Source organism: Trachurus japonicus, chromosome 8 (assembly GCF_045865225.1).
Source record: "Trachurus japonicus isolate A0001 chromosome 8, Traja_1.0".
NCBI classification, from domain to species: Eukaryota; Metazoa; Chordata; class Actinopteri; order Carangiformes; family Carangidae; genus Trachurus; species Trachurus japonicus.
The window spans coordinates 21,871,418-21,886,641 of NC_140914.1; the positions used below are offsets into that span (position 1 = coordinate 21,871,418).

At 43.2% G+C, this 15,224-nt stretch overlaps 1 protein-coding gene across 2 annotated transcripts in view; it reads left to right on the top strand.

Annotated features, from left to right (window-relative positions):
- grin2aa (glutamate receptor, ionotropic, N-methyl D-aspartate 2A, a) overlaps nucleotides 1-13,878 on the top strand; it is a 140,724-nt gene extending 126,846 nt beyond the window's left edge. For both annotated transcript variants that reach the window (XM_085784648.1, XM_085784647.1), the window contains 4 exons: nucleotides 1,679-1,768; nucleotides 3,347-3,444; nucleotides 7,389-7,627; nucleotides 9,565-13,878. In XM_085784648.1, coding sequence (XP_085640774.1) covers nucleotides 1,679-1,768; nucleotides 3,347-3,444; nucleotides 7,389-7,627; nucleotides 9,565-11,577 — 2,440 coding nt within the window. In that variant the 3' untranslated portion in view covers nucleotides 11,578-13,878. The remainder of the gene's footprint in view (nucleotides 1-1,678; nucleotides 1,769-3,346; nucleotides 3,445-7,388; nucleotides 7,628-9,564) is intronic.
- The last annotated feature ends 1,346 nt before the right edge of the window (nucleotides 13,879-15,224 follow it).

The window sequence follows — 15,224 nt, forward strand, 5'->3', positions numbered from 1 at the left end:
AAAAAGAAAAAAAGAAAAAGGTTATCCTCGCTCCATTTACCAGTAAAATACATGCAAAAACACACCTACCGAAATATCTTGCACTGTGAACCATACACTCCGCAAATTAAAATGTTCACCATGCAGATGTAAATACATGGAGCAGAGGATTTGTTGCTGCTGTGACTGTAACTTTGCAGCAGAGAGGTAAAATCCTGCCTCAAGCCAAAGAGTCTTGGCATCTCAAGAGCCTTCAACCTGAACTGTTTGCATTTCATTTTCTGTCTGGTAACACGTAGCCACACCAACGCAGCCCCTCGAGTTTTTTATGACGCAGTGCTCTTGTCAGTCTGAAGACAGCCGTGCATGTTTTAAACTGTTTTTTTGTGTGTTTTTTTTTTCCATGTGTGCTTGGGGTTTGAGGCTGTGATCTTGCAACATTTTTGCATATTAAATGCCCCGGTGAAACTTTCAACTCCTCAAAAAACTTTCTGTGTGGGCAAAATGTTGCATGGCTCTTGTGAAACGACTGAATTAGTGATGTCACTATGGATTAGGATTTACAATGTAGTTGTGTTACAATGTTTGGGCCCAGATGTTTTTTGTGCTGTGGTTAAGCTGACAGGTACTGTACTAGTAGTAAAGTGTTGCCCTGTAGTGGCGTGAAATACGATTTAGAGTCACACCAAATGGCCATTCTGCTGCGTTAAAGATTTCATTCAAAGGTACAGAGGGAAAGTGGTGAGAAAATCTGTGTTGCTACTTTTTATTCAAAGGTGTGACACATCAGCGATTGGCCGAATCCCTCTCCAAGCCATTAGAGCTACAGTATGTCTGGCTAACGTCTGCAAACCTGCACGCACAAATCCATGCCCACAGACACGCACCAGTGCACAGCCACATGTGCGCAATCACACACATAACTGAAGCATACACACATGCCTGGCTCCCCACATGTTTGGCCTGCGTGTGGATGGAGCCAGTGCTGGGTTAAGCTAATTACACAGCTAAACTATCGGCTGTGAGCCTCCGTTAGAGGGCTGGGTCTGACATTCAGTAAATGCCAGCCAGTCACTGCACTATTAGCAAGGCTCTCCATGTGTATATGTCTGCGTACGGGAGTGTGTGTGTGTGTGTGAGGGAGATAGAGAGAGAGTGTGTGTGTGGGCTCCAAGAGAGTGAGAGAGCAACGGTTAGTGACAGCATCAGTTACATTCAAAATGTCAGTCTGAGTCTGAGATCTTTTTTACGTTCTACTTCGCAACCTGCTTGTTTGTGTGTGTGTGTGCGCGTGCGTGCGTGTGTGGACAGAGGCAGAACGAGAGAGAGAGGGAGAGCCGGTGTAAATGTTTGTGTCTGTTTATGTGTTTGTTTAGGTCGTCCATGTGCCTCCAAGGTCCTATCATCAGTGAAGCGTGCTGTATTGAACCGCAGCCACTCCCCACTGTGTCCTCTGTGTGTTTGGTTATGCTTGGATTGCAGTCCTATTGGAGATGATTTAACACTTTAGAATTGATCTGCAAACAACACGTTCAGGAGAATGAGGCCCTCTTCTGCCGTCTGTCTCTGTGTCCCTGTCCACCTCTCATTCACTCTCTTTAAAAAAAAATGTGAACCCCCTGATGCTTTGTCTTCAACCCTTCCCTCTGTTTGTTTTCCTCTGTCTCTCTCCTCCGTTCTTCTTTCTCTTCCTTTGCAGTAAACTGGACGCCTTCATCTATGATGCTGCAGTGTTGAACTACATGGCTGGCAGAGATGAAGGATGTAAGCTGGTGACCATTGGCAGCGGGTAACTAGAGCTTTAGTTCCTTAAAAATACACTTTCAGTGTGGATTGTCTGCAGGCCAAGGTATGATCCTGACATTCTTTGGTGCAAACCACAATGTAAGTTGTGTAAAGGTTTTTAAATGTTTTGTATCATCACACATAAAAAGTTCAGGTTTTGCGGGGATTCACTCTTGGTCAGGAAGTTCCTGGTCCTGAAGATGGAGGCTCTGTGACATCACCTATACTGTAGGTTTCTGAAGAGGGGGCTGCTCCGCCATTATCATGTGCCCAACCCTGCCTAACACCCAACCAATCCAAAATTGGGGGAAGAGGACAGGTATCTGTGGAGCCCAGACTTTGGTTCATGATGTTTTTGACAAGCATTCAATCACTCACTTGTCATCCGAAACTCCACAGCCACAGCCTTAATAAAATCTAGACAGGTGAGTTATACAAATTCACCCCTGTACGGTTACTCACCCATTTAGATTTTATTAAGTTCTGAATAATTGAGGTTGTGCCACTTTGAGTGACAGGTGGCTGAGCGTATGTTGGCCACAAACTAGTGTACACTGAAGTTTGGGCTCTACACATTCCCCTCCTCCTCTTTGCCCATTTATGAATGAGCCTTAGTTCAGTAGAGTCAGGCACTATCAAGATGATGATAGCAGAGCAGCCCACTCTGAGTTTCAGGACCACTCTGCGGAAACCTGTGGGTCACTTCACAGAGTCTACATCTTTATTTCTCTGTGGAAATTAAATCACTATTTGATTTGTTTATTTCTGCTGTTAAGTTCTATATTTTTACACAGGAGGGAGTGACTGTCTTTTGGAGTCAGCCTCAAGTGGCCAATCGAGAAACTGCAGTTTTGCTCACTTCTGTGTTGGCTTCATTTTTCAGTCTCAGGGCATCGCTCTTGTCCTGAGCAGAAACTGTTGGGCAGATAACCCCACCTCTCTGTTGTTCTCACACCTTTGTTTTTGTGTGGTGTGAACAAATGAGATTCAACCTGTAGAGGTGCTGGCAGCTAGATTTTGTTGATTTTGGACAAACACAGGTTACCTGTTTCCCCCTGTTTACAGTGTTTGTGCTTAAATGAAGCTAATTACCTGCACATATTCATCAGATGTCAAAATGTAGCTTATTTTTTACAATACATTCCCACATTGTGCTCTCCAAAAAGCAGATGGATATTCTCATTAAAATGTGTTAATTGGGCTCTAATTTTGATTATATTTGGAGATAGGATAACTTGCATTAGTCACTGAATTTTAAAAGTGAATAGAAATGAGACACTTGGAATTCAGATATGCAATAATAATGTCATACAGCTGCTACAGCTGCATGGGATTATTTACGGCCAGGGACTTGGGCTGCTTGTCTCTGAGCTCAACCAAGAATACATTTGAACAGTTTTAGTGATTTTAACTGAGAATCTTTGTCCCATATTTCCACTTCACAATGGAAGTTTATGGACATCATTATGCATGAGGTATCTCCTCAAAGATATTTTTAGTGACACCATTTGCAGAAATAAAGTTTCAAATGTGTGTGTGTATGTGTGTGTGTGTGTGTGTGTGTGGACGTGTTTGTGTTCAGGTACATCTTTGCTACAACTGGTTACGGCATTGCTCTGCAGAAAGGTTCCTACTGGAAACGACAGGTGGATCTGGCTATCCTGGCCATCATCGGAGATGGTGAGAAACACACTCTCACAGTGTTCTCATTCACACAACTTCCAAGTGCATGAAGCTATGCACGGAGGCAAAAGGTTACATTATTCCTTGGCAGCACTGTAAAGTCATGCACAGGTACTTGCACTCTCTCTCACACACACACGCGTGCACATCTCTACCGCCTTGTCTGCTGACAGCAAAAAGGGAACGCAGTGAAGTATAAATAGTCCTTTGATGTTATTCTGGACACAAAAGGCTGCTCTAAACAGAGGGCAAAGTGTGTAAGTTATTCTAATATATTCCTCTCTGCAGCACCAGATTTGTGTGTGTGTGTGTGTACACATTACTCTATCTGAATCACCACATTCCTTTATTACAGTAGCTTCAGAAGTTCTTACATAAACAATTTCCCACTGCAAAACAGTGAGGAAAGTGAGACAGCTTGAGCTTTTAGTGACAGATTCATTTACATTTTACATCGAAAGCATTTTGCTGATGCGAGTGTTCACAGCCACTCACATTAAGTGCACTGAAGTTGATTAAATGAACATTGGTGTCACAATAATCCTCTCTAACCAAATCTTATCAGGGCTGCAGAGCATGCAGGCAACACTCCATCATATTTCATGGCTTGATAATTTTTGACAAAAATCAGACTCTGTGTTTTTGTTTGGCTTTGTCTTCTCCTGATCATTAATCCCATCCAATCTTTTCATACTTGTAGCTGTTTAAGCCATGCCATTCAATACAAATATGCACTCTATAGATGTTTAAAATCTATATGACCTTTCCTAAATTATTAAGAGCTAATAAGTAAGAATAGCCTGAGAAAGAAATGGAGAGAGGGAGAAAAACACTGTGTCTATGTGTGTGATACGGCCAGAGTGAGGTCGAAGAGAGGATAAGACGGGGAGCATGGGATGAGGGGAACACAAGGAAAGAGTGTGTGTCAGGGAGAGAGGGATGGGGAGTGAGAGGAGGGCAGGTTCCTTGATAGATGACAGTGACTCGGTGTCTTGGCAGATGCTGCTTGATCAGATAGACACAATGTGGGTGGAGAGCATATGGCTTCCCGCGGACAGAGAGGAGACAAGGAGAAGATGTGGCTTCTTCCGAGGGTGGGGAGGGGGGGAGCAGTGGAGGAAGGTGAAGAACAAAGAGACGAACAGACAGACAGAGACAAAACAGGCTGTCGGGAAACACATGGCTGAACCAGCTGCAGGTCACATTCTGACAGTGAAAGTTCCTCTTCAGGCATATAAAAAAAAAACTAAAAATTTCAGGCTAATAATCTGCTTTGATTAACATGCAAATTAAAAAAAAAAAAATGGTTAGCTAATCTCAGCAATGCATGTTGCAAAATGGGTCCATTTTTAAAAAAGAGGGGCTCTCCTGTCCTTATCGTCTCTGCAGGAAGACTAACTTTCCCACGCTCTGAAAATCACAGGAAACATGGGAGGGAGAGCCACATGTTTGAGCCTCAGTTAGCATCTTATGTTTGTCATTGTGTTTGTTAGCTTAGCTTGTAACTTGCAGTTCCTGTCAAAGATTTAGTAGTTAGTAGTAACTCTCATGCCCTGTAGGCTACTGACAAGCTAGATTTCAGGTTACTTCTACCCTGACCTCTTTGAAAAGTTTGTGATAGACAAGGCTGCTTATTTCACTTATAACAAATCCACCACATGGACATGGTTCAAAACATTGGGGGTCTTATCTTTAGATAAAACCTAAATGTTGTCAAAAATAAACATGCAATGACAATACCTCACTGCCATATCCAGTACCTGTCAATAATTCCTACTCCCCCAACTAATCCTAACCCTTGTTAATCCTAGTTTCAGTCAATACTGTCCTGATCAAATGAATTAATCTTTGAACAGTGGCAGTCCTCCAAATTCATAGTGCTTAGACAGTGTGGCAAAGCTGTGATCTGTCAGAACTAAGTACTGTATGATGAGGGTGAGGGTCAGGAAACACAGTAGTTGCTTGAAAGTGCAGATAAAGGCTTCTGAAGAAAACTTGGAGTAAGTGAGCGTCCTGAGGTAGAATGGATTTCGTGTTTGTGGTTCATAATAATGTAGTGGAGGAGATACACTCTCAAAACTGTGCTCATGTACTTAAAAATAAATGTTTTTTTCATTTGTGTTTTTTTTTTATAGGTGCTTCAACTAAAACATTTTAAAAGCCCTGAAAGTGTGGATGAAACTTGTAGAGACTTGTGTTCCTGTGTTCCAGCTGACTGGCCACCAGACTATTGCCTGAGCCGCCTGGCTGCTGAAAAGAGAACAAAATTTGAATTTCAGCAATACTTCACCCCCGGAGTCAGAGCAACAGTGCAGACAGGAGCAGCTCCCCAAAGCCTTTCCCTTGAATGCACTCGATTTATAAAATAAAAAAACGAAAAGAAAAAGAGAGAGTGTGAGCAAGACAAAGTGACCTGTTGATACCTAAAACTCTTTTATTTTAATTTTCTTCTGCAGCCAGTTCCAAACATGTCATATTAAACAAAGATGTAGCCTATCTGCATCTATTAGGGTCTTTGCAAGTCTAACTGGAGGCAAATTCTCTTCAATTGTCCTAAAGGGTTAATGATGTCTTAGTGAGTCTGCAGCCCCAAGACATCAAACTGAACCCCCCCACGATATTTGTCTTTCCCCACTAGCAGCCTTAGTTATCCAGCCCTGAATGACACAGATTGGATTAGCCACGCGCCAAATGTCACAGAGGAAGCCAGAGAGGGAGGGGGAACAGGGGGAAGGGAACACAGACCGAGGAATGAGAAAAGATAAGGTCTTTGTTGCTTTCTACCTTTCTTTCATTAGCACTCAACAAACAATATCTTTGCCCCTATCAGGAAACATAGAAAGGACTGGAAGCCCAGTTGCTTGGTGATGACCAAAGACATTTATTTTAAACCACAGGAGCCACCCAAAAAAATAAAAAATAATAATATACACTATTCAACTTACATATACAGGCTGACATAATTTTCCTTTAAATCATTCAGTAGGAAAGGCGATATCTTAAATCTGTGATATATTGAAAATCTCATTAAATTCTAATTGGTGGACTATGTGTTTTATGTTTTTAAAATAAGACAGATGTTCTCAAACATTAACACAACTAATAAAAGAATTAAAATGCAAGAAAGTAGCAAAAAGCTTTCAGATGACGTTTTTATAAACATGCACAGTGACTTGAGTAGCTACTGTTTTGTAAGGTCATCATGGCCTTGGCCTTTGGCCTCCAAAATCTATGTAAACATTTCATGTTCCAGACCAAGTGAACATTTGAGCTATTTTGAAGGGATTCCCTTGTGGAGCTCTTGAGATATTGTATTCACGAGGCCAAAATCATGTTTTGTCAGGTCACAGAGAATTTTGATTCTGACCAACAAATCAGTTCATATGAAGACAGACGAACAACCTAAAAACACTATATCTTCAGTTCTGGCTGTTGTCAGCGCAGAGGTACAATAAAATAGCAGTTAGTGTAGCTGTTCAAGAATAAAAACAGCTCTGATGATCCTACGCTAATTAGCTAACTCTATCTTCTGTTATTGTTTGACTGAGAGATCCCTAAAAGTGAACTTTGCTTACAGCCTCTAAAGTGTGTGATGATAGACGACGTTAGCTGACAGCTCAGATACTCTTTCACTGAGGTCTGCTCCGGCAAGCCGCTCTTCTTTTCTCCATCAGTCGGGTAAGGCCTGGTTTGTGTGTAGGCGGTGTATGTTTGCCTGTGCAGACATGTTGAACAAGCATTGTTTAGCGTGTTTTGTGTAGAGCTTTACTGCATTTTTAATGAAAACAAGACATAGCGGGACACCGTATGCAATGTGGAAAACCCCGGAACAAACTTGTATATTATGTCTGAGCCAAAAATTCACTCTCGGTCACACCTCGAAAAGCCACTTTGTAAAGGATTTGAGTCTCTCTGTCTCTCTCTGTTCTTTTGTTTTTCAGGTGAAATGGAGGAACTCGAAGCTCAGTGGCTGACCGGAATCTGTCACAACGAGAAGAACGAGGTGATGTCCAGTCAGCTGGATGTGGACAACATGGCTGGCGTCTTCTACATGCTGGCCACAGCCATGGGGCTCTCCCTCATCACCTTTGTCTCGGAGCATCTCTTCTACTGGAGGCTCAGATACTGTTTCACTGGGGTCTGCTCCGGCACGCCAGGTCTTCTGTTCTCCATCAGTCGGGTAAGGCCTAGTTTGTGTTGAGCTGTATGTTTGTGTGTGTGGACATGCTCTAAAAGCATTGTTTAGCCTGTTGTGGGGGTTGGCAGAATGACAAACCTGCTACAACTTTACCGAGAACTGAATTTTTAATGGAAACAAGACACGCAACAGTCTTCAGCTAGGCTCAATAGTCAACTGACTGAAAACAGGCCATTGAGTGTATGTACAGTGAGCGTGTGTGAATATCTGGGCCTGGGGTGGTCTGACTGGGTTAACAGTGGTCGTGTTCAAGACTAGAAGGTGCAACGAAGCACTGCAGCTGTACTGGGGGCTAATGCTGCATTATCGGGGTCAGACAGGCCTGTCTCAGTTCCATTTTCTATCAGCGGAATAAGGGAGCAGAGCAAGCATACACACACACACACACACATACACATGAGCTATTGCTAAACTAAGAAACTGTGAAACAAGGGGGAAGGAGGGAGGGCTGCACAGAGGAGGATAAGAGAGAAGGATGGGGATGGAAGCAGGAGGGGGGATCACGCGGCAGCCCTGAATATAGACAAAAATAGATTTTAATTGCAGCATGTTTTTTTTTTTGGGTGAAATCACGGCAACCCACACTAAATCAATCTATCCTGTCTCATTCTGCTGAAAGGTCAGCATTCTCCCTTGTTGTGTGTGAGAACCGAAGACATGGACGTGCATCCCTAAAAGCACTGCAGTGTCTCTGCACTGTTTTTTGAGGCAAAGAGCGACTGTTTGCAAATTTAACAGATAGGGATGGTAAAGAGGGGGAAAGAACTTCCAGAAGATAAAGCGAGGTTCTCGAGAAAGAAGTTATTTCAAACCCATTCTCATGAGTGATAGAGGGCAAAAAGACTTCCATAGTCTTGTGTTGATAAGGCCCACAAAATGCGAGCTAAACTGAAAAAAAGACTTAGAATTTGTTAAAGTGACAAATCCATTTGAAGGATGTATTTGTGAAGAGGGAAATGGTTGCAGTGATTTTTTTCCGAGACTTTTAGACATTAGATTAGGAGTTGCTGTTTAGTAGTTTGCCCATGTAAAAACCCTATACTTTATTTAATCTCCCTCAAGGTCAAAGTGATGCCAGTTTCTGCTGTTTACTCTGCTGTTTTTTTCACAAAACAAAGTGTAAACCCTGCACTGCCTCTAAGGGAGACAGAGGCTCGGGGTATAACATTCTGAGACATATTGTGATGTTTTGAGAGGACCGTTGATTTAAGTTAGTTTAAATGAATTCGACTTCCCGTGAGACACCGGTACATTCTCACAAAATACAGGTTTTCAGATGTAAAGTAAAGCTGCGCTTTAAAATTGATGGACCTGTCAGCAGACTTGCATCGTTGCATTGTATTACATCACATTTGGTCTGAGTGTCCCATTTAGAAAATATACAGCATTGTTCTTTGGGTTATGATGGACAGGTGTTTGTGCCGGCAGTGAAGCTAGAGACAGTTTTTCTGGCTGGTTGGGTTAAGGTTGTGTCTTTTGGTTTTTATGATGAATTTTGAATTTCTTTCTTCTCAAATACTTCCTTAATTATTATGTTGATTTTACTACAGCAGCCTCATAAATCAACCATGGTTTGTTAGAAGATTCATGTCTTCAACAAAAATAAGTTTCAAGTTTGAGTTATTGGTTGTAAAGATTTGCTCAGTCACTACCAACTTAACTTTTAACATTGATCTAATGAATTTCATTTAAGCATACAGATCCATATGTTTGGCCAGAGTAGATAAATAATCATTATTCTGCTTTTCTCTCTGCATTCCTCTCTCACTCCCTTTTCATGTTTAATTTTCCCTCTCTTCCCGTTTTTTTCATTCCCCCTCCTTCTCTTATGCTCTCATGTTACCCTTCATTTTTCTGTTTGTTTATTCACACCCACCACCCTCCATATTCCACCTGGTCATCCATAAATCTCCATGCAGGGAATCTGGAGTTGCATCCATGGAGTCCACATTGACATGAAGAAAAAGACAGATCTGGACTTTAGCCCTCAAGACAAAATGCTTAAACTCATCAAGTCAGCCAAACAGATGACCAACATGTCAAACCTGGCTGGCTCGCGCATGAACTCACCCAAACGTGAGTTCATGCACTCAGCTGGCCCGATGATCATGGATATGATGGCAGAGAAGGGCAACTTCATCTATGCTGACAACCGAAGCTATGCTCCCAAAGACATGATCTACGGGGATACGGGTGATCTGCAGTCTTATCTTGCTAACCGCCACAAAGACCACCTCAACAACTACATCTTCCAGGGAGGCCAGCACCCTCTGACCCTGAATGATGCCAATCCCAACACAGTAGAAGTGGCAGTCAGTGCTGATGCTGTCCAGACCAATGCCAAGCCACCCCGGACCCTGTGGAAGAAGTCAGTGGACACGCTGCGTTCAGCGCCACCTGGGCCCGCTCCGATGCCTGACATGCTGATGCCAGATCCACGAATGTCCATGAAGACACAGCGCTACCTCCCTGAGGACGCAGCCCACTCCGACATCTCCGACTGCTCCAGCAGGGCAGCCTCCTACAAGGACCCAGAAAACAACAAGCACCTGAAACCCAAGGACAACTTAAAAAAAAGATCGGTGACGTCAAAATACCCAAGGGACTGCAGTGAGGTGGAGCTGTCCTACTTAAAGACTAAGCAGGTCAGCGGCGTACCCAACCAACCCGGGAGAGGAGGGGTAGGAGTAGGAGGAGGAGGAGTAGGAGGAGAGAAAATCTACACCATCGACTCAGACCGAGAGCTGAGCTTGCACTCAGATCCCATTCACTACCGCGAGAGTTGTGGCCTCGCTGCAGACGATTTGGATTACCCCGAGATCTACTCTGACCACAGCGACAACTTTAGGAAGTGTGAGCAGCCCATCATTCATCTGAATTCCTCGCCTTTGCATCACACAGACTCAGACCTTCTACCAGACCCGACTTACTCTAAACACTACAATGTGAAAGAGAAAAACCTTTCCCTGTCCCCACATGAATCCATTGATCGCTACAAACAGACACACTGCCGTTCCTGCTTGTCCAAGGTGACTGCTAGCTACCCACCAGCAGGATCGTACACGCCTACTGGGACTGCCTCGGCCTCTGCCACTCGCTCGCCGTATAATCGGTGTGAAGCATGCATCCACATGGCCAACCTGTATGACATTAGTGAGGACCAGCTCCTCGCAGACCCCTTGGTCAGTCCCACCTTGCACCATCAACAGCAGCAGCAGCAACAGCAGCAGCAGCAGCAGCAGCAGCAGCCAGACGAAATGTTTGGTCTGTATTGGCCACAGACGGATGGGCCACATGTCCAAAAGAGAAATCGCTTGAGGCTGAGTCGTCAGCATTCCTTTGACAACATCATGCTAGAAAAGCCCAAGGATGTAGACCTGGGTCGACCGGCGCGTAGCGTCAGCCTCAAGGAGAAGGACCGCTTCCTAGACTCCGCATCTGATTCGCATTATGCGAACCTCTTCGGCATGCGTCCCTACTCCGGCAGACTGTTTGGCACCGGCTCAAAATCAATGCTGTTTAACCACAACCTGGAGGAGAGCAAGAGGAGCAAGTCCCTCTACCCGGCCCATGGCTCGGATAACCCCTTCCTCAGCCATTCGCTGAGGGATGACACCAGCAGCAGACTGGTCCATGGGCGTAGCTCCTCTGATATTTACAAACAGCTGGCTTCGCCTGCATCGGTCCTTGGAGCGCCCCCCATCAAAACACGCAACGATGCGAACAATCTCCGCTCCTCTGTTAAATCCACCACTTCATACTGCTCACGTGACGGGCGGATAGCTAATGACATGTACAACAAAGAGCATGTGATGCCTTACTCAGCCAATAAGACTAGTGCATACCCGGCCCCACGTGGTGTCCTAAACTCAGCCCAGTTCAGCAATAGACGGGTCTATAAAAAAATCCCCAGTCTGGAGTCAGATGTTTAGTTGATGTAAGAAATAATGTGTTCTCTCCTCCTTACTCCTCTCTGGGTTTGTATTATAATTTATCAACTATGTTATCCACTAAGGGATGCCATAGCCACACTACATTTTTCTTCTTCTCTTTGACATTGTAACCCAAAAGAACTTGTGCCCACTTGGGTATGACGGTACTACTACTACTCTCTTTGCAGATGATATCACCATGTATGTCCATCCTCTGCCATGTACCACTGAGTTGGCAGCATGGCTGGCACTCTGCCATAAGGTATGCGGGAGTAAGTGAAGAGGGGGAATCATTAACCCTCTTAAGTTTTGGAAAAGGGGTAAGAAATGGCATAGTCCCATTAATGGGACAGAGAAGGCCTTAGTTTTGGTTAGGGAGGACTCCCTTACTTAGTTGATTAATGATTGAAATGAGTGAGGAAGAAGTGAGGAGGATTGGAGAAGTTATACGAGAGGAGAATTGAAGTGAAAGAGAGAGAAAGAAACTCTCTTTCAACCCCTCCTCCTTCTCTCCTTTTTCCTTTCCACCTCCACTGTCAAGCTTGGGGCTCACTTGTAGAAGAGAACGGGCCTGACAGGGAGACCAGATGGGCACGTTTGATGTCACGGCCAGACATGGAGGTGTCCCAGGAGGGCAGGGGCGTCACACTGAGCTAGTCCAACGGTCTGCTGCTTGTTACTCTGACAAATATGGCCACCGAGACACCTGGCAGTGCAAGAGGAGAGAGGGAGACAGGAGATGAGTGGCACAGAGTGGAGCATCCAGTCGTTTTTGCCAGTTAGGTTTTGTGTGTTCGGTCAGAATTTGGTTTTATGTGTTACGCCCATGCTAAAGGACACGGCTGTGATGAGAAAGAGAGAGTTATGTAGGTGCTATCAATGAATAATGTTTACAGACAGACGGATATAAAGGACAGACTGACAAAATGACTGATAGAAAAGGCAGACAGGCAGGAAGACCTGAGGCATTTGATGGGCATTTCATTTGTGGCACTGCACATAGAAAAATAATTGCAAAGTATTGCTTTTTTATTCTATTAAACTATTAGATTTATTAGGGATTCTGGCATCCGGATCCCCTTATGTAGGATTTTAGTGTTAGCTTATTTGGTAGCACAATAGCCATTAGTTTTAAAACCTCTCTCCCACATTTGCTTTTTAAAAAAAGCATAGCTTTTGGAAAAAATCCATCAAGTGTAGTAGATTATTTTGCATGTGTTGATTTTTTTCTGTGTTGGAGAAGAGAAAATACACACATATACACTCTCAGACACATATTTTACATGTTTTTGAAAAGGGACTGTGTCTTGCCAGATATGGTGGATGGATACTTGTACAATCGAAACCTTGAACCTTGACCTTTGTGCTTAGTAAATCAGTGTCATGCTGTGGCTCCTGCTGCAAAAGAGAATGGCGGAAGGGAAGAGAGCAAAAAGGAGATAACAAGGGAGAAAAAGGATGAAATGACAACTGTGTCCATCCCCACCTTGTTTGAGGTGTGGGCACTGATGTGCTTTTTTGTCTTTTGACCTCCCTGCCAAACAGGGTATTATCTATATATATATATATATACATATATATAAAAAAAACACTGACGATTCCTTCCTTCTTTCCTCCCTCCTCCTTCCCTTCCTTGATTAACATGACACATCACCAGAGTGTTGAGTAACTGTAGAACCACTTCACTTAATTTCTTTGGGTTTCTGTAAAATTGAGCTTTGGTTGACTGGTACAGCAGTAGCAGTGCTACACTGTGCTATAACCACTACACTTTAAATGTTAAAAAATAGATCATCAATTATGGTTGATGCACAATCAACCAGGCTCGTGAGGATCTGAAGACTACTTGAGATGGATCTCTTGTTTACCTTCATAGCATTGTTTGGGTGGGACTTGGGATGGGGTGGGAGGGACAAATGGAGAGGAATGGAGCCGAAGCGGCTCCTTTGTTATGTGCTCATCAATCATGTATCCATCTTAGTGTGGATTAAGTCGTGTGTGTGCATGGCAGAACTTGGGTAAGCTTGGAGACTTAACCAGAACATTTTGTTCCTAATGTCATTGTTTATGCATTTGTTTGTTTGTTTGTTTGTTCTTTTTGATAACACTTGGCAGAAAAGACTTGCACATGCACATACTTTCAAGTACACACGTTCCCACAAAAACACTTTTTTTTGTAGCATTATACTGTACAAATTGTACAGTGAAAAGAAAAACCATGTAACCATATTAACTGACTGATTTGCTTGATTGATTGGATTCACAAAGCCAAATTGTATCAAATAAAATACCTCAGGATGATTCTGTGCGTTTTGGGGGAGCTTCAAACGTAGCAACAGAACATGATGCGGCACAGAAATTTTTTGTAGAAAAAAAATATTAAAAAGAAAAAAAAAATCAAAAAAAGAGGAAAAAAAAACCAACCACAGAATTTATAGTGGCCGCAAAGCAGGATCAAACTTTTCTCCTTTTGATGTTTACCAGTCCAAGGTCTTCCAGTTCGGCTCTCTGCCCAACCTCATGCAACCCAAGTAAAGAGAGAAGAAGAGGAAGAAAAGGAGGGAAAGAAGGGATGGTGGTAGGAGGCTTAGGTCGCTCTGCTCAGAGAGGGGTGTGTTGCATGCAACTCAACTCGTTGCCAAACTGAGCACCCTTAACAGAATGGATGTTTTTTTAAACATCCAAAATGTATAAAGCCTCCCTTATATGGAATACTCTAACAGGAATCTCTCTCTTTCCCTTCATGATTTTTAATGGCAGTCGTCTGCATTAGCCACTGTGTTTCAATTGAAGCTCCATCTTTAACAACCAAGGTCATATCGCCCTTTTGTACTCTTGGAATACTGCAGCGAACCTCTCCTTGCCTCCCAATCAGCTTACCCAATGTTGACTGACGAGCAACATTTGTCCTTTTTTGCATCTTATCTGCATATTTATGATTATTATCATATTTATCTCCACATGCTTCTTGCGAGAGCTGACAAGTGAACAATATGCACATGTAAAAAAAAATATCAAACGGCACCCTTGCATTTTATGAACTCATGACAATTTGTTCTATTCGTTCTACTTTTACAGAACTGTCATGTATACTGATGCTGTTTTATGTTCAAACACACACATACACACACACACACACACACACCCAGACACACACACACGCACATACACACACACACACTCTCACATACCCAGACACACCCTTGTGATGACAACCCTGCTCTTTTTAATGACAAAAATGTATTTTAATTACATTTAATGATAAATAATGAGGTGATGGCATGCAACCCCAGATGTAACAATTTTAATGTTTTATGTTTGTTTTTTTTTCTTTTTGTTTGTTCTTTTTGTTATGATGTTATGATCACTAATGCGTTGTAACCAGATGTGAGTATATACATATTTGAGAGAAAAAAAATTATCTATGTTTAACACGATGAAGATGCTGCTGCTGTTTTGGGGGAGAAGACGAGGACTTGACCCTCGTGCAACTTCCTCATTGGGAAGACTGGTCATTATCAGACCATGTTTTGTCCAGTGGGGTTGTAGGTCAGGGGTCAGGGGTCAGGGCTTGGCTTGGTATGGCGGGACATCCTTGCTCTTCCTCCAATGGCAGGTGAGAATTACTGTATCACCAGCTCTGCTTC